The sequence below is a fragment of the Gavialis gangeticus genome, unplaced genomic scaffold, assembly GCF_001723915.1.
Source record: "Gavialis gangeticus isolate Ggan-Ray unplaced genomic scaffold, GavGan_comp1, whole genome shotgun sequence".
NCBI lineage: Eukaryota > Metazoa > Chordata > Crocodylia > Gavialidae > Gavialis > Gavialis gangeticus.
Window position 1 is genome coordinate 27,032,768 of NW_017729022.1, and position 24,435 is coordinate 27,057,202.

General features: G+C 44.7%; 1 protein-coding gene across 2 annotated transcripts in view; it reads left to right on the forward strand.

The window, feature by feature from the left end:
- Positions 1 to 6: 6 nt before the first annotated feature.
- RAB3IP (RAB3A interacting protein) overlaps positions 7 to 24,435 on the forward strand; it is a 75,608-nt gene continuing 51,179 nt past the window's right edge. For both annotated transcript variants that reach the window (XM_019514719.1, XM_019514720.1), the window contains exons 1-3: positions 7 to 55; positions 10,498 to 10,773; positions 10,992 to 11,253. In XM_019514719.1, the coding sequence (XP_019370264.1) occupies positions 10,523 to 10,773; positions 10,992 to 11,253 (513 nt within the window). In that variant the 5' untranslated portion in view covers positions 7 to 55; positions 10,498 to 10,522. The remainder of the gene's footprint in view (positions 56 to 10,497; positions 10,774 to 10,991; positions 11,254 to 24,435) is intronic.

Consider the following 24,435-nt stretch of genomic DNA (forward strand, 5'->3'; position numbering starts at 1 on the left):
CCCCGCCCCCACGCAGCCGCTCGGGCAGGCGGAGGCGGCGGCTGGCGCTCGGCAGGTGAGGGGCGGCGGGCGCCGGGGTCGGACGCGAGGGGGGGCTCCCCTCCTCTCCCCTCTGCTCGGGGCCGCCTCAGGCGCCGGCGTGCCAAGGGGGGCGGGGTAGAGCCGGCCCCGAGGGACTCGCTGGGCTGCCGCGGCCGCCTGTGGTTCCGCGGCTTGGGAGCAACCTGGGGGCTGCGGTTGAAGCCCGGGGGATAGGGCTTGGTGGTGGGGTTGCAGCCCAGATGAGGCGCTTGGGGTGAGGGGGGAGACTGGGGGGTTTTTTTAATTGCTGGGGTGAGAGGGAAATACGCCCGTGATGAGCTGCTGTTGCAGGGAAACCTATGTGCTACCTCAGACAAGGAAGCCCAGGTGGAAAAAGGGCCCTAAAAAGTGGGACGGGAAAGAGGAGCGTGTCCGAGGCGAGGCGCAAGGCAGTGTCACCCTCGCAGCGATGCCTTGTGTTGGGCCAGCAGTATCGGCCTGCCTGGCTCAGAGCCCCAGCAGCACAGGTTGATTCAATAAAAGGTGTCATCCTAAGCTATCCCAGCCTCATATCATTTCAGGCCCATCACAGTTTCACATGGCTCTTACGCTGCCCTAGGTGCAGCACCGGACCTAGACTCCTTGTGGTCCCAGGTGAACGTGTAGTATTTGCCAGAGATAATGATAATCATAATTATTTTCACCATTTTCGGACCCCCTTTCTGACTGGGCCTGGTTCACCCATGCCTGTGTCCAACCCTGCCTAGGTGAGAAGCAGGCTCCTAACACTGTTTGTTCAGTTTGATGTTGAAGCTTGCCCTTGAAATCCTGGCCTCCAGTGGCATTGTTCTTGAGTTATTTTTTTAAAAGTAGTGCTTACCTACTTAGTATTTGCCACTTCGTATTTATCGCGCTGTGGTGCGATAAAGATTGCAGGCTTATTTTTGATTTCACTTAAGATCTGCAAGCAATATCACACCTTGTCAGTGTAGAGCAGTGTTTTAGAGGGGGTAGGTTGTAACCGTGTTGGTCTAAGGACATGGGCAGACAAGGTTCTTTGGGTAAATGTGATATCTTTTATTAAACCAACTCAAATAGTTGGAAGAAAGATTTTTTTTCCAACTATTTGAGTTGGTCTAATAAAAGATACTGCATTTACCCAAAGAACCTTGTCTTCTGAGCAGTGGTTTAAATACTCGCGCTGTTAAGTAGTGAGGTTTTAATTGATTACCTTATGAAATTAGGGTTGTTTTGGACCCAAAGTAGCACCCCACAGAACTTTTTCTTCTTCTAAAAAAAGTTCTGGGCATAGCTTTTGTACTGGGCATAGCTGACCCAGCACTGCCTGATACCTTTCTGTATATTTTGTTTATTGTAGTGGATGCATAAGCATTATGACAAATGTTTTTTGACAGATGGTGCACAAAGCAGCAAAATCTTGAGTGGTTCTTTGTAGCTGCGGCTAATATATCATTGCAATATTTTCACCAGTTCCGGACTGTTGCCTTATTGTATTTGTTGTTGGCACCCTTCATCACTTACCTTTGCTTTGTATTACTTTATTAGTTCACTCTATTTACCTGAAGCTGTCAGGTGTGGTGACTGTTTCTATGGACTGTTTAGTAACTATAACATCATTAGCCATTTCCTTTTAGGAGTAAGGGTATTTTATTTTGAAGTATGTACTGTGACAGATGTCATATGTTTAAGCATATCCATATTCCTTGACAAAGAGAGAGGTTGGGAATATGGAGCAAAAACTGAAACCTGATTGGTTATGATTTTTTGTAGAGGTTTTTTTGTTGCTGTTTTTTTTCTTTTTTGTTTTTGTTTTTGCATTGTATTTACGGTTAAGTATGTTTTCACGCATTCTGAGCATGGTTGTATCAGGCTTACCTTTTTGGTCTCATTTAGCAGGATTATACTTCTGTTGCACTAGGTTACTATTACCTTCTGAATAAAGAAGGATAAATAATTTACCAGTGTCACGCTTGTAATAAATAACAAATGTGAATGTACATTGCAATTGACAGCATAGTACCAGAACACTTGCATCTTTTTCATTATATTGAAAAGGGTAAGCTTTTTCCAGCTGAACAGTTAAAACAATCTCTTTCATTGAAGGATTTATTTTTGCATCTCAGAGGAAGTTTAACAGTTGTTAGTCTCGACTCCTGTATTCACTTTATTTAAAATTCAGATTGAATGATTTTAAAATTCTAGTGAAAAGCTTTTATAGTCTTTCTAGTACATTTTGTTACATCTGTCAAAGAAGCAACTTTCCTTCTAAGCTTTTTTTTTTTTATGCCTAGTTTTTGTAGTAATAGATTTAGAAGTATGGTATTTAAACTGAGATGGAGATGGTCTTACGTAAAATCTCTTTTGAATAATGCAGGTTCATGCTGATGTCATTCATATAATTACTGTTTTCCAAAAAAAATAAACAAACAAGCAGAGGGAGTACTTCATTATGCACATCTCCAAGCAATTCTGTAGAGCTTTAAAAAACCTGTAAAGCATAGTTTTTTTGTTCTAACTAAAAACTTCAACTTTGTTAGCTGCTCAATAGCTATTGAATTCCACTCAATTCAGTAGCAGTGGAACTAGACCTAAAATCCAAAAAGTAGAATGGACAGACTATTTTGGAAGAATCATTGCATTAACTTAAATGAATCAGCATTTGTTGTAAAAATGAAGACTGTTTATAGGAAAACACTTAAAATCTAGGACATTGATATGTTAACTGAAAGTGAAAAAAATCCAATTTTCACGACACCAGTGGATTACATTGTGCAGTACTGGCTTTCAGTTTAGCAAAAAGGTATTGTAACCCTCAGCTTTTACGCAGGGTATTAATATGTTTTTTATAGACTTCACAAAGCTTTACGAGCATTATAAGCATTTAGGTGTTTATCTTTGAATATTGGGTGTTTCTGGTGACTGTAGTAGGTACAACTCCTGTACATAGCAGCGTGGTTTTTTCATGCTGACGATGTCTGTTTAAACAAAACAAAATAAAAGAATTCAATAAAAAGAACTGGGCTTATCTATACTTTTTCTGAAGTGTATGGTGGACACTCAGCACGGTCCTTTAAAACAATATGAAATAGTGAAACATAGAGAACTAAATTAATTACCATATTTACTTGCATACTACACACTTCCCCCCCACTGAAATTAGCCATCTAAAATTGCGGGGGGGGGGGGGTTAAGTGAAGAAGCTGATTTTTTTGCAGAATAGAGGCCCGGGGACCCTGGAATGGCTGCTGTGGGCTGATTCCCTCTTGGCTGCAAGGAGGAATTGTGTAGTCTGTGCTTCAGCCAAAAGCTAGAAGTTAACCTTGTCACAGCTGCTGCCAGATTAAACTGGTAAAGCCCCCTGTGTGGCCACTTAGCTTTGTTACACCAAACTGGTTTAATGCGATATCGCATGAGACTGCACAGTTCTCTTGTGTTGACAAGACCTATGGTGACTTGCTCCATAATATGCAAAATAATCTCATTGCTGGTGACAAAATTTAAGAGATTCGGATTGTAGTGTGGGTGCACTTAATTGGGTGACCTCTACAATACAGAAAAAGATAAGGTAATCATTCCCCATTCAGTGCTTTGTGCTGGAGCATGACAAGCACATTTAATTCCAGATTATGCAATGCAGAATTGTGTTTCAAGCCTTATTTGTTTACTGTACTAAAAAGAATGTCTGTCTAATGGAAAGGCTAATTTCAGGCATTTTGAAGACTCTGCTTAGGCAGAATTAAAAAAAAAAAACCACAACAACAGCCCTGTAGCAGAAATATGTATTGAATTCTGACAAATTAGCTCTCTATTTTTTAAAGAGAAATTTATTTGAGAGAGAAACTGCAGAGATTAAAGCACTATTCACAACCATCAAACAAGTGGATTTGTTTTGTAAAACACTAACTAGGTTTGACTTTCTGTCACCAAAAGCATTTACAAATACTATATTTTTCTTTCCAAGATTCTGTCAGTTAAATGGTAACAATCCATGTGTGTGCGGCTGCTTTTTGGGTGCTTCTCAAAGCTACAGCTGATGCTGACATTTCTGAAACATGAAATGAAGAGTGAGAGTTCTAGTGACATGATTTATAGACAGGGTTTTATTGTTTGTCAAGCATTTCTTTAAGTGGTTGTGAGGAGCTGTAATGGTAATTTTGAAGGGTGGGGAATGTTTCTGGAGTTGCTTATAGAAATGTTGAAACAAAAATGACATTATATTGAAGGAAGTTATGAGATGGTAGACTGTTGCTTTGTGGGAAGCCATCAATCTTATGGATGTTTGCTTTGATTCTTACTAGCAGTTAAGAGGCTTTAATCTCCATATTAATATAAAATAAGTAGGCTAGCTGTTTGAGTTGTCTTGCTGTTGACATTTTTCGCATTTTTGATTTGGTGTTTGAAAGTACAGTAAAAGCTCTGTTATCTGGCATCCCCCTGCGAATGGGGAATGCCAGTTAATCAAATATGCCGGTTAATCAAATGTGTACCATCTGATGCACTCCCGGTGTCAGTGTGCCAGGGGACAGGGAGAGGGGCCCCGCACAGGCTGCTTTGGCTTGGGCCGTGGGCCAAAAAGTGACAAAGAAAAACTCGGCTTGCGGCAGCGAAACCAGAAGTCCCCCAGAGGTGGTACTTCTGGTTTTGCTTTTGCTGCAGCCCTCAGATGCCGGTTAGTAGAGTTTTTTCTGGCTAATAAAGTGCCAGTATTTAGCATCTTATTCAACTAACCTCCTTTTCTTACTGATATTTAACATTAGATGTAGTGCAAAGGAAATACCTTAAAAAATTCTGCAAATTAGAAATCTCTGTCTGCCTGTGGGAGGAGCAGTGGAGAAAACGAGGATAAATAGGCAGAAACTGCAAAGTTCTTTACCGTATTTATGTTGGTTACTCTCTGTTCTTTCATTTAATAAGCAAAATTTGGTGCATAACTCCCTTGTGTGCTTTTGGCTATAGAAGCTAGTGTTGTGTAACCAAACTAGACTTATGAGCATCCAAGGCTTGAGTGGGCCTTTGATTTTTTTTTTTTTTTAATATATATATATATATATATATAAACATATTTATAATGTAAACAGTGTGTCCTATACCAGATTGCATAACTTGGCCATTTATAAATTGAAAAATGGTTAATATGCAGAAACCAACATCATTAAAGACTTTCACAATATAGTAATGACTATAAAGAGCCTGGATAGTATGTATTTTCATAGCAGCGTACTGCTTCCATACATGTCAAAATACCAACTTTTTTGTTAAGAGAATTACCATAAAGGACTGCTGTGTGAATAGGATAAATCTTTACTCACTGTCGTGATGACTGAAAAATTCTTTGTGGTTACCACAAGTTCAGCGTCTCTTTATAGCTGAGCTGTTGAGTAGTTAATTAAAACCAACAAAAATATTTCATAGACTGAAATTCAGAGTTTTTTTTTACATTTCTCCCTTCTTGAAGTGCACTGTTAAGTGTGTATATAAACCACTATTTAAATACAGTAATTTCTCGGGTGGTAGGTTGGCTCTATCCAAATATTTGAAGTCTGTCATGTTTAAGTCTCTGTTCAGATGCCACTCTAACAACTCTCTTTTGGGTTGTTAGTGTAACTTGTACATGAGACATTTAGCACAGCAATCTAGGTATTTACTGTTTGAGATAAGAGGATCTGGTTAAACTCCTCTTAAAGGAACTGAACCAGCCATTAAAATATCACTGAAACGACAGATTATGTGTACAAAGCAGCTCTGTTATACAGGTGGCATACCTCTGGGTGCACACTTTATTACATAACATGCCTGACTTGGGCTTTATTGTCAGCTGTGCTGGGAGTGAGCTGTACAAACCCCATTAGTTAGTTACTCAGGTGAAACAAAGCAGGGGGTTGATATAGATTTCTGTCTTGCAGTCTAGGTTTAAGACTTTGCTCAATAGCTGATGGGAGTTGAATGGAATTAATATCTCTTTACTATTAATTTGTATTCCAGAAAAGCCTAGAGGTTTTAATGTAGATTTATAGTTTTAGGCACTGTGCAAACTTCAGGTTCAGTTTTGTAATGCACTGGAATACTGCTGTGCCTGGCTAGAGCCTGCTAACTTCAGCAGGACCCTGTGGTGCAGCCAGTTGAGATCAGAGCCATTCTAAGGCAAATCCCCCTGTCTCAGAAGCCATGCACTTGTCTACTCTATTTAGGAAAAAAATGTAGGTATTTGGTAGGCAGAGTGATAGTTTACAAGTAATGAAGTCTCATAGATTGCATAGACATTAGGGCTGGAAGGGACCTCACAAGATCATTGGGTCCAGCCCCTGCCCAAGTTCTGATAGCATTTTCTTTTAAAATGGCGTGGTTCTTATTGGTTTTGCTTAATTTTAATGTATTTTAAATATTACACAGGATATATGTGAATTAAGAGAGAGAACAGCAGGGAAGAAAGTCAGCAGAAATTTCCTGGTAGGAGAAGGGTGATGGCAACAATATTAACTTTTTTTTTCTTTGTTCTGTTTAGTTTTAAATTCTGTGTAGTGGTCACAGAATGATGCATCTGTGTCAGAACCCGGGCATAATGCTCATTTGTGTAACTGGCATATGTTTTGAACACTGACATAAGTAATACCAGCATATAGAATAGATTTTGGGGTAGCTGCAGACAGTATGCACCTATTATCTGCTCCCTGACCACCGTATGTGGTGTTGTTAAAGCTTGCTTATGTGAACGGCTATTCTGAGGTAAGCTGTGGACACACGAGATATTTACAAGTATAACTTACACCTATATCTTTTAACCCTAATGTACCTGTTAGTGGTTCTCTGCTAGGTGTAAGTTACAGTAGAGTAGGGCTCTATATTGTATGCCTGTTCCTTTTATTCACTGGTCTAAATATGTTGTGCCCCAGTCCTCAGTAGGTTTAGGCATTGTAATAAGAATAGGAAACAAGACAGACTTCTAGCAGGTTCTGCTCTGTGAGAGCCTGCAGTGGTTTATGCAGCTTATAACACAGCCAAACCTATGTAGGTTTTAATGAAGAGAGTAAATACAGATCCTTGAACACAACATTAACTCTCTGCCAAAATTCAAGTCCCTGCCCCAGACCATATAAGAACCTTTTAAAAATGGAAACTCTTTTAAACATTATGAAATAAATTTTTCATCAGCACTTTGGACATGGTCAAACAATATTTGCTCAAGTAGTCCATAAACTTTGATCTAAAGCAGACATTAAAGCTGGAAAACTTTAGCCAAAAGGGTTAATTTGCCAAAGGTGTAAGCAACTAAATACAGTAGAGGGTTAAATGATGTTAGGCAAGCTTAATACAACTGTCAGTGCTAAGAATTAAATGCATGATTTCCAGTTTTCCTACTGGACAGTGGAGAAAGGCTTTTAAGATAATTGTTCCATTAAAGGGAAGGTTTTCAGACCTGATGAAGCTTGGGAGCCAGGGAGAAGTGGGGAGCATGTGCAGAAGAGGAACTGGCAGGTTACTTATTCCTATTTTGCTTCCTGTGCCAAATTCTCCATTTCAGGGGTGGTCTCCCAGCTGTTACTGGGTGTGTAAAAGGGTAAAGAGTCTTCATGACTGAAAGATTGTCTCCTGTTTCTTTTGTTGGCTGTGAAGATTTGGGCCCATAGGAGAAGGATGGAGGTAGAGTGCTTGCTGCACTGCTGCAAGGGCAGTAGCATTTGTGTATTGAGAATGACTGACTTTTTTGCTTGGGGGCTGAGGGGATTGATGTATTGAGTAGAAGGAATGGAATTGTACTGATTTATTGAAGTGAGAGACTAAGGATGATGGGCACTTTTCACCCAGGATAGTAAGTTCTTAGGAGTAGATGTTGGTGACAGTATTTCAAGTTCTGTAGATTTGAATTTACTAAATGTTAAACACTAGGGCTAAGTACAGATGGTCAAAAAGCCCAAGGCTGAATTGATTCAGTCTTTAGTCTAAGATGCATAGATTAAACTAATAAGCAAGTTAATAGGCATATACTTTTTATTCTGGAAATGCAGCCATGTGCCTGAAGTGGCCCAGGCCAAAGGGGGGAGGGTGCTAGAGCATGCCTTCTTGCTTAGTTGGAGCAGAAAGTTTGGGCCAATGCTAGCCTGCCCACCCATCTTGCGAGGTGGGCTTTGCAGGGAAGGTGCAAAGCGCCTTGGGATGCTGGGGCAGTATGAACTAACTTGAAGCTGGAGGAGATCTGGGACAGAAGTTCAATAAACTGATTTAACCTGGAAAAGCGCAGGCTCAGGGGTGATCTGATGGCCACCTATAAGTTTATCAGGGGTGACCACCAGTACCTGGGGGAATGTTTGTTCACCAGAGCGCCCCAAGGGATGACGAGGTTGAACGGTTATAAACTACTGCAAGACCGTTTCAGGCTGGACATAAGGAAGAATTTCTTTACTGTCCGAGCCCCCAAGGTCTGGAACAGCCTGCCGTCGGAGGTGGTTCAAGCACCTACATTGAACACCTTCAAGAGTAAATTGGATGCTTATCTTGCTGGGATCCTATGACCCCAGCTGACTTCCTGCCCTTTGGGCAGGGGGCTGGACTCGATAATCTTCTGAGGTCCCTTCCAGCCCTAATGTCTATGAAATCTATGAAATCAATTTGGTCTGATTGCTACAACAATCCAGGCTCATCTTAAACCAGTTTCAGCCATTTTGAAAGCAGTTTAAGTGCACTGAACTTCTGTTGTGTTATAGATTGGAGCCAGTTCCCGATCACTTATTCTGGTTAACGTATATTTTCTGTCCCTAGCCACAGTCTCGTGTTTGCAGTAGAGAAAAACTGAACACCTTGTTGAAGTTTATCCGTGAAAAAACTGGCCTGTTCTTTTGACCACCCTTTCCCTTTTATTAGTTGACTTTTACCAGGCTATCTCCTTGAACAAATCACATTATTAGACTCTTTGTAATAAGAAGACTATGGGGAAAATTGCTTAAATGGGAACTTAAAAATAAGTGATCATTTTTGCACTATGCGAGGGGAGTAGGTACAAGCTGCATAGATTGAACCAATAAGCAAGTGAACAGACATACTTTTGATCTAGAATTTATTCTGTTCACAAAGAAAATACTGCAAGTGGAATGGATATTACTGTTATAGGTAGTTCTAAATAGAATGTATTTTCCCACAAAACATAGGAATACAAAAAATCTTTTTAGCCATACAAGGTCTTTGTTGTGCTTTATGTAAAAAGTTTTAGGGGATCTTTGGGCAAGGAACAAAGGCATACTTTCCATATAAACAGCACACCGAAACTGTTCTGTTTGGGTGCCAGTACATTTGTTTGTTTTTGAAGACTTACCTGGTGAACTTGCAAAGTTCTTCAGTGCTCTAAGAAACTGCTGAGGCAGTTGTCTTCCTCTGAAACACTGGGATGTTCATTGGCCAGGGTTTCTTGGCTGAGTGTCAGCACTTAAAAAACTCAGAGCTTCCTGACTGGAAGGTCTTGCTCTTCTGCTTAGGATCATACCATTTACCAAATATGGGTCAAGAAGGAATTTTTCCTGAAGGACAGATTGACACAGAGTGGTAATGGTGGTGGTATAGAGTGAGGATCCCTTTTCCTGAGATGTTCTGAGCATGTATAAACCAGTTATACCTGTCTGCTGTAATAGCGGTTTATTAGCGGTGTCCTTGTCACCCCTGCTTTTACTTGTAGCATATGACATGGTCATTTAAAAATTGAGTCTTGTAGTTGTGAGGGTTTAAAATGGTTGTTTGGGGGATTCTGTGGGCAAATGGTGGCCAGCAAGTGCGGAAGAGGCATTTGGCCCTGAAGGTCCGTTCTAGTCCTGTTTTTCCTATATTTTGGTAAATACACTAATAAAATACAGTAAGTATGTTACAGATATAAGGGCTTCCTTTGCTAGTCCTTGCTTGTATGAGTAATCTCATTAACTATTTTTTGCTGTTTGAGTCGGCGGTCGTAGGTCCAAGTCTATCATTTAACAAACCATGGAACCTTTTTATGATAACTTATTTACAGGTGGAATGTAGACGTGTTTCTCTGATACTTCTGTTTTATTGCAATTAAGATTAGAAACCTGATTAGGGAGAAGGGAGATTTTTGTCTAAAGCTTATGTTTTTTTCTTGTAGTTTGTTTCCTACCTATGGCATACAGTTATATATGCAGCACATTCATGTGTGTACAAGACGCCCGTAATCTAGTGCATGCTGACTTTATGATGGAAGAGAAAGCATTCTCACATAGTTCATAGTTCGCTCAGTTGCAGTCACCTTGGTTAACAGGCACTTAAAGCTTACCTATAAATTGCCTGCTGGGGCAGCTGTACTGTTCTGTGTGTAAATAGGATATATTTTTGGTATTTGAAATTTTAAGTTGTACATGTATTATGAAATATTTAAAATGTATTTTTCTGGGCTTTTGTCTTTTAAAAGTGCCAGAAATAAATGTGCATTCCTTCATCCTAATTGTTTGTTTGTTAATTCAGGGTTGCATATGATGAGGCTTTTATTATGGCCAGTGACCCCTTGGAAGGCTTTCATGAAGTGAACCTAGCTTCGCCCACTACACCAGATCTTCTTGGCGTATGTGAGTCAGGGACTCAAGAACAAACTACCTCTCCCAGCGTTATCTATCGGCCCCACCCATCTGCTGTGTGCTCCCCACCTATTCAACCCAATGCATTAAATGTTTCTGATCTTCCCACACAACCTGTTTATTCATCTCCCAGGCACTTAAATTGTGGAGAAACATCGGGTATCAGGTAGGTTGCTCAACTACTGTTGATAATGACCAACATCATTTTATTTAGGTAAACTAGCAAAATGTGTTAGTTTTAAATGGTTTATATAGCATTTTTAATAAAACATTATGAATATCTTTAACTTCCTGTGTTTATGTTTACTGTGGTACATCTAACAGCAAAACTGACAACTTTAGGAGAGTTTTTGTTTAATTAAAGAAATGTCACTCTCTTTACAGCATCAATGTTACCGACACGGTACCTTGTTCTACCTCTGGACCCCAGAGTGGGTCATTCAATCACAATAATTCCAGAAAGGAGAGCAATAATGCAGAGAGAGAGTTTTTGCAGGGTGCTACAGTAACAGATGTTCGTGAAGGGACTGAAGATATTTTTGGTCTGAGTACAGACAGTCTGTCTCACTTACGGAGCCCATCTGTACTGGAAGTAAGAGAGAAGGGCTATGAAAGACTGAAAGAAGAACTTGCGAAAGCTCAAAGGGTAAGATTTGTCTTCCTTCTGTTCTGTAATGGTCTAGAACTATAGGTGGGACAGAAGATGCTGCTGAACCCCCCATGTTTTTCAGGATTGTTACAGCATGACTGTTGTTGTTCTGAATAACTACAATGATGCTTCAGAAACCTCCTTTGATAGGATTTGCTGGTACTGGTTTTTCTTATGAAAAGCTTTTGCTGTTCTCTGTTTAAATATTTTTCCCTAAAAGGAGGGGTGGGGGGACAGGCATTCTTTCTTTTTGACTTTTAAGAAAAATTTCCTTTGATGGCACTTATCTTGTAGATAGATATTTTATAGGTGTGGATTTATGTACCTTTTGAGTCTTCGCTCTTCCGTTTTACAAAAATTCAGTGACATAGACTGTAGAACTATTTTAACACACAGGTAACTGTATATTACAGTTATGTATCATAGGAATGCCTGTGTACAGAAGACCAAATAAAAATGTCATCGGCATTCTTTAGAGTACTGCTGTATCACATTCCAAATTGAACTTGATGTCTTGTTAAAACATGACTGAGAACCTGGAAAACTGTTCCACTTCTGTTTTTACCACAAACTTATGTGACCCTGGGCAAAATGCTTATCTTCAGCTTCAGTTCTTTATCTGTAAAGTGTCAGTAATATATTAGCTTTGCAAGTGTGCTGAGGCATAATTCATTAATATTTGTAAAGCACTTTGTCGTCTTTGGATGGAAGGTGCTATATAAATGCAGAGTATTATTTATTTATTCTCTCTCTCTCTCTTTCGCTCTCGTTGTTTCCTTCTAGATGTTTTCCTGTTTGTGCCTGCAGTTTTTTTTCTTTCTGTACATGTGAGACTACGTTTATTTGCATCATCCTGCCACATTTAGATCAATCTTCCTGTGTATACTTGTTACCCCTTTAGCATTAAATGTTGTCATTAGTTTTATGTTGCAGTTACCCATTCATTAATCATTTGTTAATGCAGACCTTAAATATGGTTTCTCATACTGTTTCTTCTATTGATATTTGGTCACTGAATAATTGCTGTTTCTGCATAGTCCAATTTTAGGTCTTTTGCTTGGGTGATTTATTTAGTTGGGAGTCAGCAGAAAAAATAATTAACCTTCCGTTAATTTGGAGGGCAAGTTACTCACTTCAGTTAGGAAGCTGTCATTTTGTTGTACCTGTCTAAGGTTAAACTTTACAGAAGAACCAGAACACTTAAGAATGGAAAATGCAACCCACTTCAACTCAGCACGTCTTTTCCCCCTGCTCCTTCCAACACACACTTTCTTATCGCTCTTTACACATTTTCTTATTGTACCCATATTAGGGCACAGTAAATTAATTAACTCCACTATAGGATAGTGCTGTCTGGGACAAGTACTATCCTATAGCAGAGTAATTTATGTCACCACAACGCATGTGTAGATGGTGACCGGGGCTAGCTGGGGCATGAGGGTGCTGCAGTGTGGGAGCTGCCTGCCAGTATCCGTGCACTGTAACATCCTTGTGCCTTTGCCACCCACCACTGCCACTTGGAGCCTGGGGCTGACCTCCAGGTCCCCTGCCAGCCTGGGGCTACTCCACCCTGATTTTGCATGTTGCAGTCTCAGGTGCATGTGTAAACACTGTGCCTGGGAGAAATAAACTCCAGTGCAAACACACATGCATATATATGCGGCGTGTCTGTGTGTGTGCACGTGTGGTTCTCCCCATGTGAAAACAGTTACCCATTAGCACTCTTACACCTGCAGCAGTTGTAAAAGGTATAATTAGCAGTAGCTTTTGCCTTAATATTTCCTCTTTCCTGTCGCCAAACAATTCTGAAAAAATAAAAAAAAAAAAAATGAAGACTGCAGGAATAAATTGTTCCTTTCATGGCAAGCTCTGCTTGCCAATTCTCTGCTTGATTTTCCTTTTCTTGATTTTTCTTTGTAGATGCGTGCTGCCTGTATGCTGTTAGTTCCCTCCTCCTTGCATCTGCCCCCAAAAGACATGGCCATTTATAAGAGGATTGTTACTCTGTTGTAAGGTTTCTGGGTACTATGCACACTTTGAAATTCTGCTTTGGTTATAGACATGTTTAAAAATGTCTGTGTACTTTAGATATGCATTTATATAATTCATGGAGTGGCTTCAGTGGAAGTATATAGGTGTTTCTGCATTTCTGAACATGCCTTTAAAATCACTCCTCAAAACCTCTGTGAACTATTTTGAGACTACGGTGAGCCTAAAGAAAAGTTTGGAAATTTTTCCAAAAGGAAATAAAATATAATTTAGGATTCTGGCATCTTACATGCCTTTTCTAATTTGCTTTGGATTCTTTGCCCAAACTTTAAGCTGTTATGGCATCTGGCATGCAATATTTGCTGTATATTATTTAAATTTTCTGAAATTGTTATGTATGTGCATGTCTGTATGTGGGGGAAGAATTCAGAAGTTTGAAACTAATCTGATAGTGGGTAATGAGCAGTAGGCCTGTGTGAATAGGGAAGTATTCGATTTAAATTCGACTGATTCGGAAGACAGTGATTTGATTCGGATCACTGTCCCAAATCGATTCAGCTGAATCGGCTTCGAAATATTTGGTGCCGATTTTGGAGATTTGGCCATAGACTATAACGGGGAATCACTGAAATACCTATAATTTTGTAATTTTTTGGTTGATTTGGATAAAAATTGCAAGGTGATAGCTCCTTCTGAGGGCATGAAGCCTGCCAAGTTTCAAGGAGATAGGTGCAGGGGTTTCTGGGAAACTGCACCTCTGGCTACTGACAAGCAAAACTTGTGACATGGGTGATTGTATGTTAAGGCGTGCCCTCACTGGTGCTGGGGCATGGTAGTGTGCCCCAATTAGGTCTCTTCCTCCCCTACAGCCTCAGTCCGGTCCACCACCTTAAATAACAATAGGTAAGCACAGTAGCACTAGCATCTCAGGCACCCAAACTGTCACAGAGCCTTTCTTTCCTTTTCTGCAGGAGCTTCTTTTCCTGCAGCTGCCAGAGAACTCTCTCTGCCAGCCCCAACCCTAGGGCTTAGATGTGCCCAGGGCCTTGCCTCCTTCCGGTCGGGTGACCAGGGACAGGTGCTAGGGCTGTTGGTCTAAGGACATGGCACTGGTAGACAAGGTTCTTGGGTCAGTCTGGTATCTTTTAGTAGGCCAACTGAATAGTTGGAGAAATGTATCTTAACAAGCTTTCAGGTTGAAAAACCCTTAGTCAGGCTGAGGAAGCACCTGCAGTTGGTGTGTGCTCTTCCTGGATGGAAGGAGTAGTAGAGAAGCCAGAGGCTGGCATGCAATGCAGGCAATAAATCCAGTTAGTGAAAAGGGAAATGGAGGAATGAGGGGTGAGAGAGACAGACTGGGGCAGGGGGAAGGGAGATGTAGCAGGTAAAAGTGGAGAGGTACCTGGGGAGTCAGATGTCTGGCAGGTTGTAGTGTCATAAATCGACTGTCTATATTGAGTCCATGAGTTTCTGTATCTAGGAGGTTGATGAAGTGAAGTTCATAGGCCTGTCTGTGAAAAGTGGTTTGTAAATTCTAACAAGCACCAAACCTCGCTAACCTCATCATCAGAAGCGAACTTCCTACAGCCCAAAACACAAAACCTGCCAACATATCTCCAGTACCCCCACAAACTGTGCACCAGAAGCTATCAAAGACAAGAATACCCAACTACTTGTGGGGGCGCATTTCTCACAAAAAAACACTGCGTCTCCAGTCTCTCAAGCCTGATCCTCAAAGGGAATTTACAAACCACTTTTCATAGACAGGCCTATGAACTTTACTTCAGCAACCTCCTAGATACGGAAACTCACGGACTCAATATAGACAGTGGATTTATGACACATGACAACAACCTGCTGGACATCTGACTCCCCAGGTACCTCTCCATTTTTACCTGCTACATCCCCCTCCCCCCCAGCCTGTCTCTCTCACCCCGACTCCTCCACTTCCATTTTCACTGACTGGCTTTCTTGCTTGCATTGCATGCCATCCTCTGGCTTCTGTACTATTCCTTCCATCCAGGAAGAGCACATACACAAACTGCAGGTGCTTCCTCAGCCTGACGAAGGGTTTTTCAACCCAAAAGCTGGCATCCAAGGCAGCTAAGCTGAGCTCACTTGGAGCCTCACAACTGCACTGCAACCAGCAAGCTTCAGGTCTGTCAAAGATGTGATGGGTCTGGGCTTTCCACAGCTAAGACTGTGTGCGTGTGTGGTGGCTGGAGGTTATGGAGCCTCCTACGCGCCTTTCACCAGGGGGATCCTCGGTCCTGGCATTTTCTGGGGCTGTCGCACCACCGGCAGTCCCACCAGGCCTCCCGAAACTGGCAGAGTGCAGTTTTAGTGGTCATGCCCAGTACCTGGGTTCCCCTCCTTCCCCATAGCCCCAGCCCATACCTCCAAGTTCATCCTGGCGCAGGAGCTCAGCAGGGACATGTTCTTTCCCTGTGGGCTGGTGATGCAGTGAGTGCCGCCTCCAGCTCGGAGAGCGGGGCATTAAGTAGTTTAAAAAAAAAACAAAAACGGAAATAGGTGTGGATGGAATGAGGAGGGTGGCACTCACTCCATCTGCAGGTGGAGCTTAGGGAACCCCAGCAGTGGGAGGTTCACCTTGAGGAACACCAGCTGCTCCACCAAACCAGGATCCAAGGAGCTGCAGTGGGGTGTCACAACATCCCCTGCAATGCTGAACACCCTCTCACTCGGAACACTGGTTGGTGGACAGGACAAGTGTTCCTGGGCACCTGTGGCTAGATCCTGCCACATCTGGCTGCAGGTTGCCCAGTAGGCCAAGGGGTCACAGTCCAGTGGCTCCATGTCCTCGGTGAGATAGGTAGCCACTGAAGTCTCAGCACTACCTGCCCAAGGCTGTGGTCTGGTGTGCCTGGACCCCAACATTGAAGCCATGCCCTTGGCCCACATTGCTAGCGGATGGCATGGAGGAGACTGTCTGGTGCTGTGAGTGCTGGCACAGGAAAGTGGATCCCCCTCTTCCGTGTCCCCTCACCTCTGCCCTTCTGCCTCCCTGACTGTTCACCAGCACCTCTGTCCACTGATTGAGGTTTTGGGGCTGCCAGTGTACATGCTCCCCTTGACCCTTGGGTTGTACATGCCTGCCAGCATGTGGGCTGTACTGGACCACAGGGGATCCAGCCATCCCTTGATGCCCTCCTTCAGCTGCCTCACCAGTGCCTGCATGTCTGGTGATAATGGCTTACCCCAGCCAGGAACACTGATCCCCTGGAACTTCTCCATTTGGTTCTCAAATTCCCTGACTATGGGGATCACCTGGCTAAGGAGGGCATTGATAGTGCTGAGGGTCTCAGTGATTTCGAGGAAGGGCATGAGGACCACCAAGATGTGGGAGATGGTATCCCACTCAACGAGCCACCCCTGCACCATGCAGTTCATGGTCACCATGATCTCCCTTGCTTTGTGGGGCTCATCTATCACCTCCACTTGAAGGAGAGCCCACCAGTGCCTTGACTGATCGCATCAGTGCCCTGTTGGGGAGATTTAGGCGTGATCTCCACCCCGGCTGCTCCTGATGTCTGAGATGAAGTGCAAAGTTACCTGTGGCCTTGCTTTCCGCAACTCCTCCCTCAGGTACTCTCTGCATGCCTCATACCAGGAGGGCACCACCATCCTGTTAAAGGTGGTGCATGCGGGCACTTGGTAGGATGGGATCACGAGTGCCATAAGCCGCCTGAACCCTGGCCGCTCGACCAAGGAGAAGGGCTGGCCATCCAAAGGAAGCATCTCCCCAGTGCTCTAGGTGACCTCGCTTGTCTTCTGAACACGTCCCCCTTATCTGCAGCTTTCCCCCACCACTCCAGGGTGACCTACCTCTGCTTCGTGGGGATGGGGGCTTTGGAGATAGTGGAGGACTTCCCTTTGGGCATGCTTCCACTGGTGCCAGGCTGAGGAGGAAGAAGGGCAAGGGGGTGCTGCCTCCTGAGATGCAGCAGCGTCACCATGGTGTTTCACCTTCTTGCTCTGGCTGATCTGCCTTTGGCTGTGCTGGCAGATGGCATACTTGGGATCATATTCCACCTCAGAATGATCCCACACTACACTATTCCCCCACTTCTAGGTTGGGGGTGGGGATCCTGCCTTATCTCCCTCCTCAGCATGCAGAGGGACAACAACAGGGGAAGCTGAGCCATCTGCCCCCACAGCATCCTCTGATGTGCCTTCCCGAGAAAGAGACCTGGCTCTAGGGGAACTTTGAGGGATGTGGAGCATAAACTCATATTTCCCCTTGGTCCCCAGAATTTCTTTTGCTAGGGCACTCAGGTCCCCTGGTTCCAGATCCAGCTCCTCCTCTGGCAGTGGGAGGCTCGCACTGGGAGATGAATTTGGGGTGGAGGAGACTGTCATTCTGCTGCTGGTGGCTGTTTCTGGTGTTAGGGATGGCGGTGCAGGTGCAGAGACAGGTACTGGTCCCACTGGCAGCAGAAGATTCATGGCTGCCAGGAAAGAGGATGTGTCTGTCTGGGGGGTGGGGGGAACTTGTAGGTCTAGCTCTCCCCTTACCCCCTCTACTCCCTCTCCTGCCAGAAGACCTGGCACCTGCCTTTCTAGCACGCTTCATATTCATTTTTCCCATGCTGGAAAATGTGTCCGTGTGTGTGCGCAGCTGTAATATCTCTTCTTCTCTGATGTATGACTGTGTCTGACTACTTCTTCTGTGTTGTGTTTAGTCTGTATGTGTGTGTAACTAATAACTATATATAATATATCTTCCTCTCTGTGTGTGTAGTGTATCTGCTTTCCTGCACAGTGATGGATCACACTGCCAGGGAAAACACAGCTTTCTTTTTAGAAAGTGTAGGGGGCAGACCCCCCCCCCCCGAACAAATAAGAGGTTGTTGGGGGAAGAATAAGTTGAAAGAAATGGATTGGATAGGGATAAGTAGAGGGATTCTAGTTAGTAAGCTGTATCCAGTCCTTTTACAAGAATACAAACTAGCAGGAGATTGACTAGGTAGGAAGCCAAGCCAGGCCAGTGCCTTTCAGACACTGTTGCTCAGGCAGAAACAGCTCACAAGGCACAGAAAGGCTGCAGACAGAGGCTTATATGCTGTTTCCGCATCCCTCCCCCAGAGCACTGTGATTGGAAGGGGACTTGGGGAAAAATCAGTCTCTGGCCAGCTAGAGATGTCAGTCTTATCCCCTGCTCCCTCCTCCCTTTTCTCAGTTTCTGTTTCTCTGAAAAACTGCCTTCCAAATCTCCGAATCTTTTCTGAATCACTTCAGAGGTGTGTGGTGTTTTTTTTTTGTTTTTTTTTCCCCCTTCCTCCCAATTCAATTCGAATTTGGCGATTCGGCCTCTGAATCAGGTCAAGTAGTCTCCGAATCAAATTGGCGGCTGAAGCTTTCCACACACCTAATGAGCAGTAGCATTAACCATCTAATGGAACATGGTGCTCGTGTATGTAATATGTGTATTTTAGATTTGTTTCCTTGAATATACCAGTTGTCTGATTACCAAGGATCCTGTTTTTTTTCTGATTAAAAGTTGCAAATTCTCTGATTTAAAAACCCCAAATCCGTGATAAAAATTAAATGTGCCCTGCACTCCCCCCTCCCCCATCTCAACAGCCCTCCTGATGCCCCTTGCAACAGCCCCCCGAAACCCACAGACATGTAGACACAGACGCTGACACCCACCCCAGCAGGTAAGGGGGGGAAGGGGAAAGGGAAGGTGCTGAGGGGCAGATCAGGAATGTGGGGGGAGTGAGCCCCTGTGCCCACTCCCAGGAGCAGGGCCAGGGGGTGAGGGTAGGGGTGCCACTCTGTGGGCCACACACATGCTGGCTGGCCTGACAGGAGGTTTGCTCATGGAGGTCACCACTGCACCCTGCACTACCATCCCATGGCCACCTACACAGCTTTGTGGGCAAGTGGTGCAGGGCACAGCAGTGGCAGTGTGGTGGCAACCACCATGTGTGGGCCACATACATGCCACCTGTTGCGGGGGTGAAATGGGGCTTGCATACAATGGCATGCCCCGCAACCAGCTGCATGGCTCTGCGGCGGTGTGGGGTGATGGCTGCTGCATGCAGGGTTGGGGGGCTTTGCAGGCAAGTGCTGCCACCGTGGAGCCATGCCCTTCACCCCTGGATCCTAGAGGTAAGTGGGGCTTGGGGGCTGTGGGGTAGGGCTGGGGAAGATGGTTGAGGGCTGAGGGAGTGGGAGGGTGCTGCCGGCCCCAGGCGGCACACCGCAGCTGGGAGCGAGGGCAGGGGTGCCCTTCTGTGGGGTACTTTGTGGGCAAGCGATGCGGGGCGCAGTGTGGTGGTGCCCACCATGTGTGGGCTGCACACATGCTGCCCAGCTGCCTGCCTAGGAGAGGAAGGCTGGCAGGTGGCCTGAGCACAGCTCTGTGGCCGGCTCTGCAGCCACAGTAAGGGATTGCGGGGGTGGAGGAAGGCCGGGGCTTGGCTTTGCATGTGGTGCTGCCGCTTACCTGGAGCCCTGTGATGGCGGTGACTGTTGCTGTGTACAAAACCTCTGGCAGCATGGCGCAGGGTGGTGGTGGGAATGGCTGCATGCCACCCGGCCGCCACCATGCTGCTGCCCGGTGGCTGGTCGCACAGCTCCGTGGCGGCAGCAGGAAGTTTTGTACACAGTGGCCGTCACCACTGTCATGGGCCTCCAGGTAAGTGGCAGCGCCACATGCAAGCCCAAGCCCCTGGCTGTGCCCCCATTCCTTGCTGTGCCTGCAGAGCTGGCCATGGAGCTGTGCTCCGGCTGCATGCCAGCCTGCCTCTCCCCTGGGCAAGCGGCCAGACAGCACATGTGTGGCCTGCACATGGCGGGCATCACCACACTGCACCCTGCATTGCTTGCCTGGAAAAGTCCCCCACAGAGGGCAGCCCTGCCCTCACCCCCTGGCCCTGCTCCCAGCTGCAGTGTTCTGCCTGGGGCTGGCAGGATCTGCTACTTCCTCAGCCCCCAACCATCTTCCCCAGTCCTGCCCCAAGCCCCACTTACCTCCTTGCTCCAAGGGCAAAGGGCAAGTGTGAGCCTGAACCCGGCTGCGGCTGCGTCAGAGGCTCAGGCCCCGCCTTCCCCCCTCTCCCTCCCCTTCCGGCCAGGGCTGGGGGTTTGCTGCCCTTTTTGCAAATCAGCTCTTGCAGGCTGGAGCTGTGCCAGCCTGCAAGAGCTCTTTGCAAAAGCAGAGAATCCGCGGATTTCTCTGCTAAAAAGAGAAATCCATGTTTTCTTCAATTTAAATACGGGAAATCTGTGGTTTTCTCCGCTTTTCTGTGGGCAAACAGAAAACCCAGATCCCTGCTGATTACAATACTGCACAGACCTCTCAGAAAAATGATGGAACAGGGCATGAATGTATGTAAATTAGTGTTTATGGACGCACAAAATTAAGTGCGCCAAATAATCAGATGATAGTTGAAAACTTTGTTCGCCGTCATCATTCAGCTGTCTTGCAGGATTGTTCTGAATTTGTCCATTTTTCAAGATGCATAGTGTTATTGTGTTGTAGTAACATTTTACAGTTGAATGAATTGAATTTACATTTTACATAGACACTTAGTCAGTGCTGCTAGTTTTCACTTTTGTTTGAAGGCATTTTTTTAAATTGAAAGACAACTTTTTTTTAAAGGATGATCCATCCTTCTATGACAGATGAGCATTCACTAGCAAGTTCAATAAGAAATATGTAAACCCAAATATATAAGCCCAACTCCACTCCTCCCCAAAATCTTGTTTAAAAAAAAAGCAGCCTTGATTATTAGCAAATCCTGGCTGAAGTAAACCAAAGGTAACATGTTCCAAAAGTTAGGTATTCCCAACTTGTAACCAGAAGAGCAACTGCTTGGAAGCCTTTACTAATTGTAATTGGTTCAATATTGAATGAGAAAATGAGCAAAATCAAGTAACCAGGTACCACATCTTTTATGTTTGCATTCGTGCCAAGCTTACCTTTAATATCACTTGAAAATTTATTGGCAGCCAACATAGACATAAATACTCACGATCTCGATGTGAAGTTACTTTAACAGACTACCTCTTTATGTGCTGGCGTGAGATTTTTTTTCTGAGGAATTTCAAGAATACCTTCATGTATGCAGAGTGAGATGGAGTAAACTATTGTTGAGACCTTTCGTTGACACTCTTGTCAACTTGGGACTGCAGGTCCCAGGGATCAGCGTAGCATGGTCTCACTCTTATAATTCAGTACTTCTTGCATCTGTTATCTCTTAGTTTGTGTCTAACTGTGTTTGGATTGGGTCAGCTGTGATTAGTGTTTAAAGAAAGCATTTGATGAAGTAAGCTGCTGCTTATGAGAATGTATTCTATGCCTCTCTGATTGTTAGTCTAGAAGATATCTTGCTTTCTAAAGTAAGTAGGTCAGGCACATTTATAATACCCAGATGAAAAGCAACTATGTCTTGATGTGTACAGCATTCTGCAGCTTGTTGAATAGTTCCCTGCAAGACTCAGGCTCTTCTGTTTAAGTACCTGATCTCTCGCGCGTTGTTTGGGAGCTCATTTGGAATACCTGAGCAGTAGCAATACAGGGAAAGCCAGATTTCACATTAAAGCAGAGCAGTGGAAAGCAAGTCTCTTGTACTTCAAGCTGTTCTTCATTGCAATAAGAAGGCTTAAATGCTTGTCTAGCAGATGGCACAATGCTGACATAATGTATTGTGGAGTTCTGCTTTGGAAGTATTAAATTGTCAGGTATCACCTGTGGCTGGCCCTTTTTCTGAGGAACGAAGCACTATTGGATATCATGGTTAGGCATAGCATTCAATGAAGAGATGTAAGAAGTGCCATCTAAACCTATTGCAAAGAAAACCAGCTTGCCCCTTGCTTTTGTTTAAAAAATCTGGACTCGCTACTGAAATCCTTCTGCCAGAAGTTAGAAGTTTCCTTACTACAGCATTGTTCACAAGTGCCACATGAAAGACAGCAGGGCAGAGCATACGTATTACTTGAAGTTCTAATTTATTTATCCTTTTTGACATTTGGGTTATCCAGCTGCTGCTTTAGAACCAACGGTGCTTTTGAAGGGATCCTGCCCCAGAAGTAAAAGGTAAATGCTTTAGTTCAGGAGACAGTGCTGTTTTCGGGCAGCAGGTTAGATGGACTTAGCTTGGGTCAGGAGTGGTTGGGTGCAAGGACCTAGCCACCTCTGCGGCTTCTCCCTGGTGCTTGGCTGCAGTGTAATGCAGGGAGACCCCTCCTTGTCTGTGGTACAGGGAGAGCTCCCCCTCTGCTCACGTTCCCAGCTGCAGTGCAGTGTAGGCAGAGGCCTCCCCCTGCCCCCCAATCACCAAATGCTACCGAAGCAGTGGCTTCATCATGGCTTGATCCCTGCTATAGCCAGGTACTCAGTCCTCGGGCCTGAAAATGATTTCCTTCTGTTTTGGAACTGTCCCTTATGCTGGACACTGTTGGCCCTCATTCTGTGGTTTTTGAGCAAATTAAAACTCCCCTGGCAGTCATTCTTAGTATTTATATAGTGAGAGTTGAGATTAAAGTAGCTTTGAAGGAACTCAGTGTAATTAAACTTGGAGAAGTGTCTGAGCAGTTCCAGTACTGGTATACAGATGCATTCACTATGTGTAAATAATCAAACTGCAATAACAGTTTACTTCAGGGGTATCAAACTCATCCAGCCCTACAGACTGGCCTCACAGTGGATGCTATAGGTAGGGCAGGGTTGGTGTGGGCAGTGTGGGCTAGATGTGTGCCTCAGCTCCAGCCCTGTATGCAGTGCGTTGAAGCTCTGTGTTCAGTGCACACACCCCAACTCTGGTCTTACATACTGCATGCAGCGTGAGGGGCTGGTACTGGCACTTGCAGCATGGGGCCAGGCTGAGACCCCCAGGCAGATCTGTGCGCCATACCTCTGACATCTCTGATTGACTTGTATCAGCCAAGAATGAATACGAAGCACTCCAGGATAGCCTTGTCATGCCTAAATACAGGATTGGCCACTTAAGACACCCTTGGGTGACGTAAAAAGCCATTTAAATCAGGAGATGGCATTAATCTTTTGCCATATTCCAGAGATTTCCTTATTAGAGGCATAGCTTAAGCCAGGAACAGGCAATTACATTGAGCAGAGGGCTGTTTACTGAGTTCTGGCAAGCTGTCAAAGGCTGCATGGATAGCCCCACCCCCTGATGGGTACCCCACCCCCTGGCCGCCATCTTGGAGCCGGACGTCCCACCCCCTAACCCTTGACCTTTGCCACCAAAAGTCCCTCCCCTTGCCCTGTTTTCATCCAGGGTTTTTGCCATCAGAACCAGAAAAATACCAAATTTATATTCTAAAAATCAAACACCTAAAACATTTATTAATTTGATTAAAAATATGTTTTGTCCTATTTTACATGTGCTTGTATAGTGTATATAGAGGTTATTGCATGATAGTTTAAAATGAAGTCTTGGGCTTATATATTGCGTGTGGGTGGGTATGGGTGTGTGTGGGGTGAGGGAGCATGTGGGGGGGTGTGGATATGTGATGTGTGTGGGTATGGGTGTGTGTGGGGTGAGGCAGCATGTGGGGGTGTGTGGATATGTGATTTGGGTGGGTATGGGGTTTGTGGGGAGATGTGTGTGGGAAGAAGGGTGGCTGGGGTCTGAGAGGAGGTGTGGGTGTAGCGGTCGGTATGTAAGGCAGGGTGTGCTTGTGGGACTTTCCCTATGAACACTCTTTCTCTCCCCTCACTGCATACACACCCACACTTTGTGCCTGCCTCACTGCACCCCTCCCCCCATTATGCCACCCAAAGCACACACGCACATGTTCTATCTCTCTCCCTCCCTCATTTCATGCACACACACCGACCCACCTTTCTGCTTCTGGCCCTGGCATACTGGCACAGTCCTGCAGTCTGGCGATACAGCCCAGGGCCACATGGTACTAGAGCAGGCGTACAGGGAAGCAGTTAAAGCCTGGGGGGGGTGGGGGAGATGGGACAGGGCGGGGATGGCCTTATTGCTGGCTCCTGCCAGCTCCCCCTGGGTCCTACTGCCCCTGGTTAATGTCAACGTTGACAGGCAGCTAGGAGCAGATAAATATTAATTTTCTAAATTTTTTAGGGGCCCTGCAGGCCAGATAAAATGGCTTGGTGGGCTGGATGTGACCTGCGGGCTGTATTTTGCCCACTTATGGCTTAAGCCAATGTTTTCCAAACCGAGGGGAGTG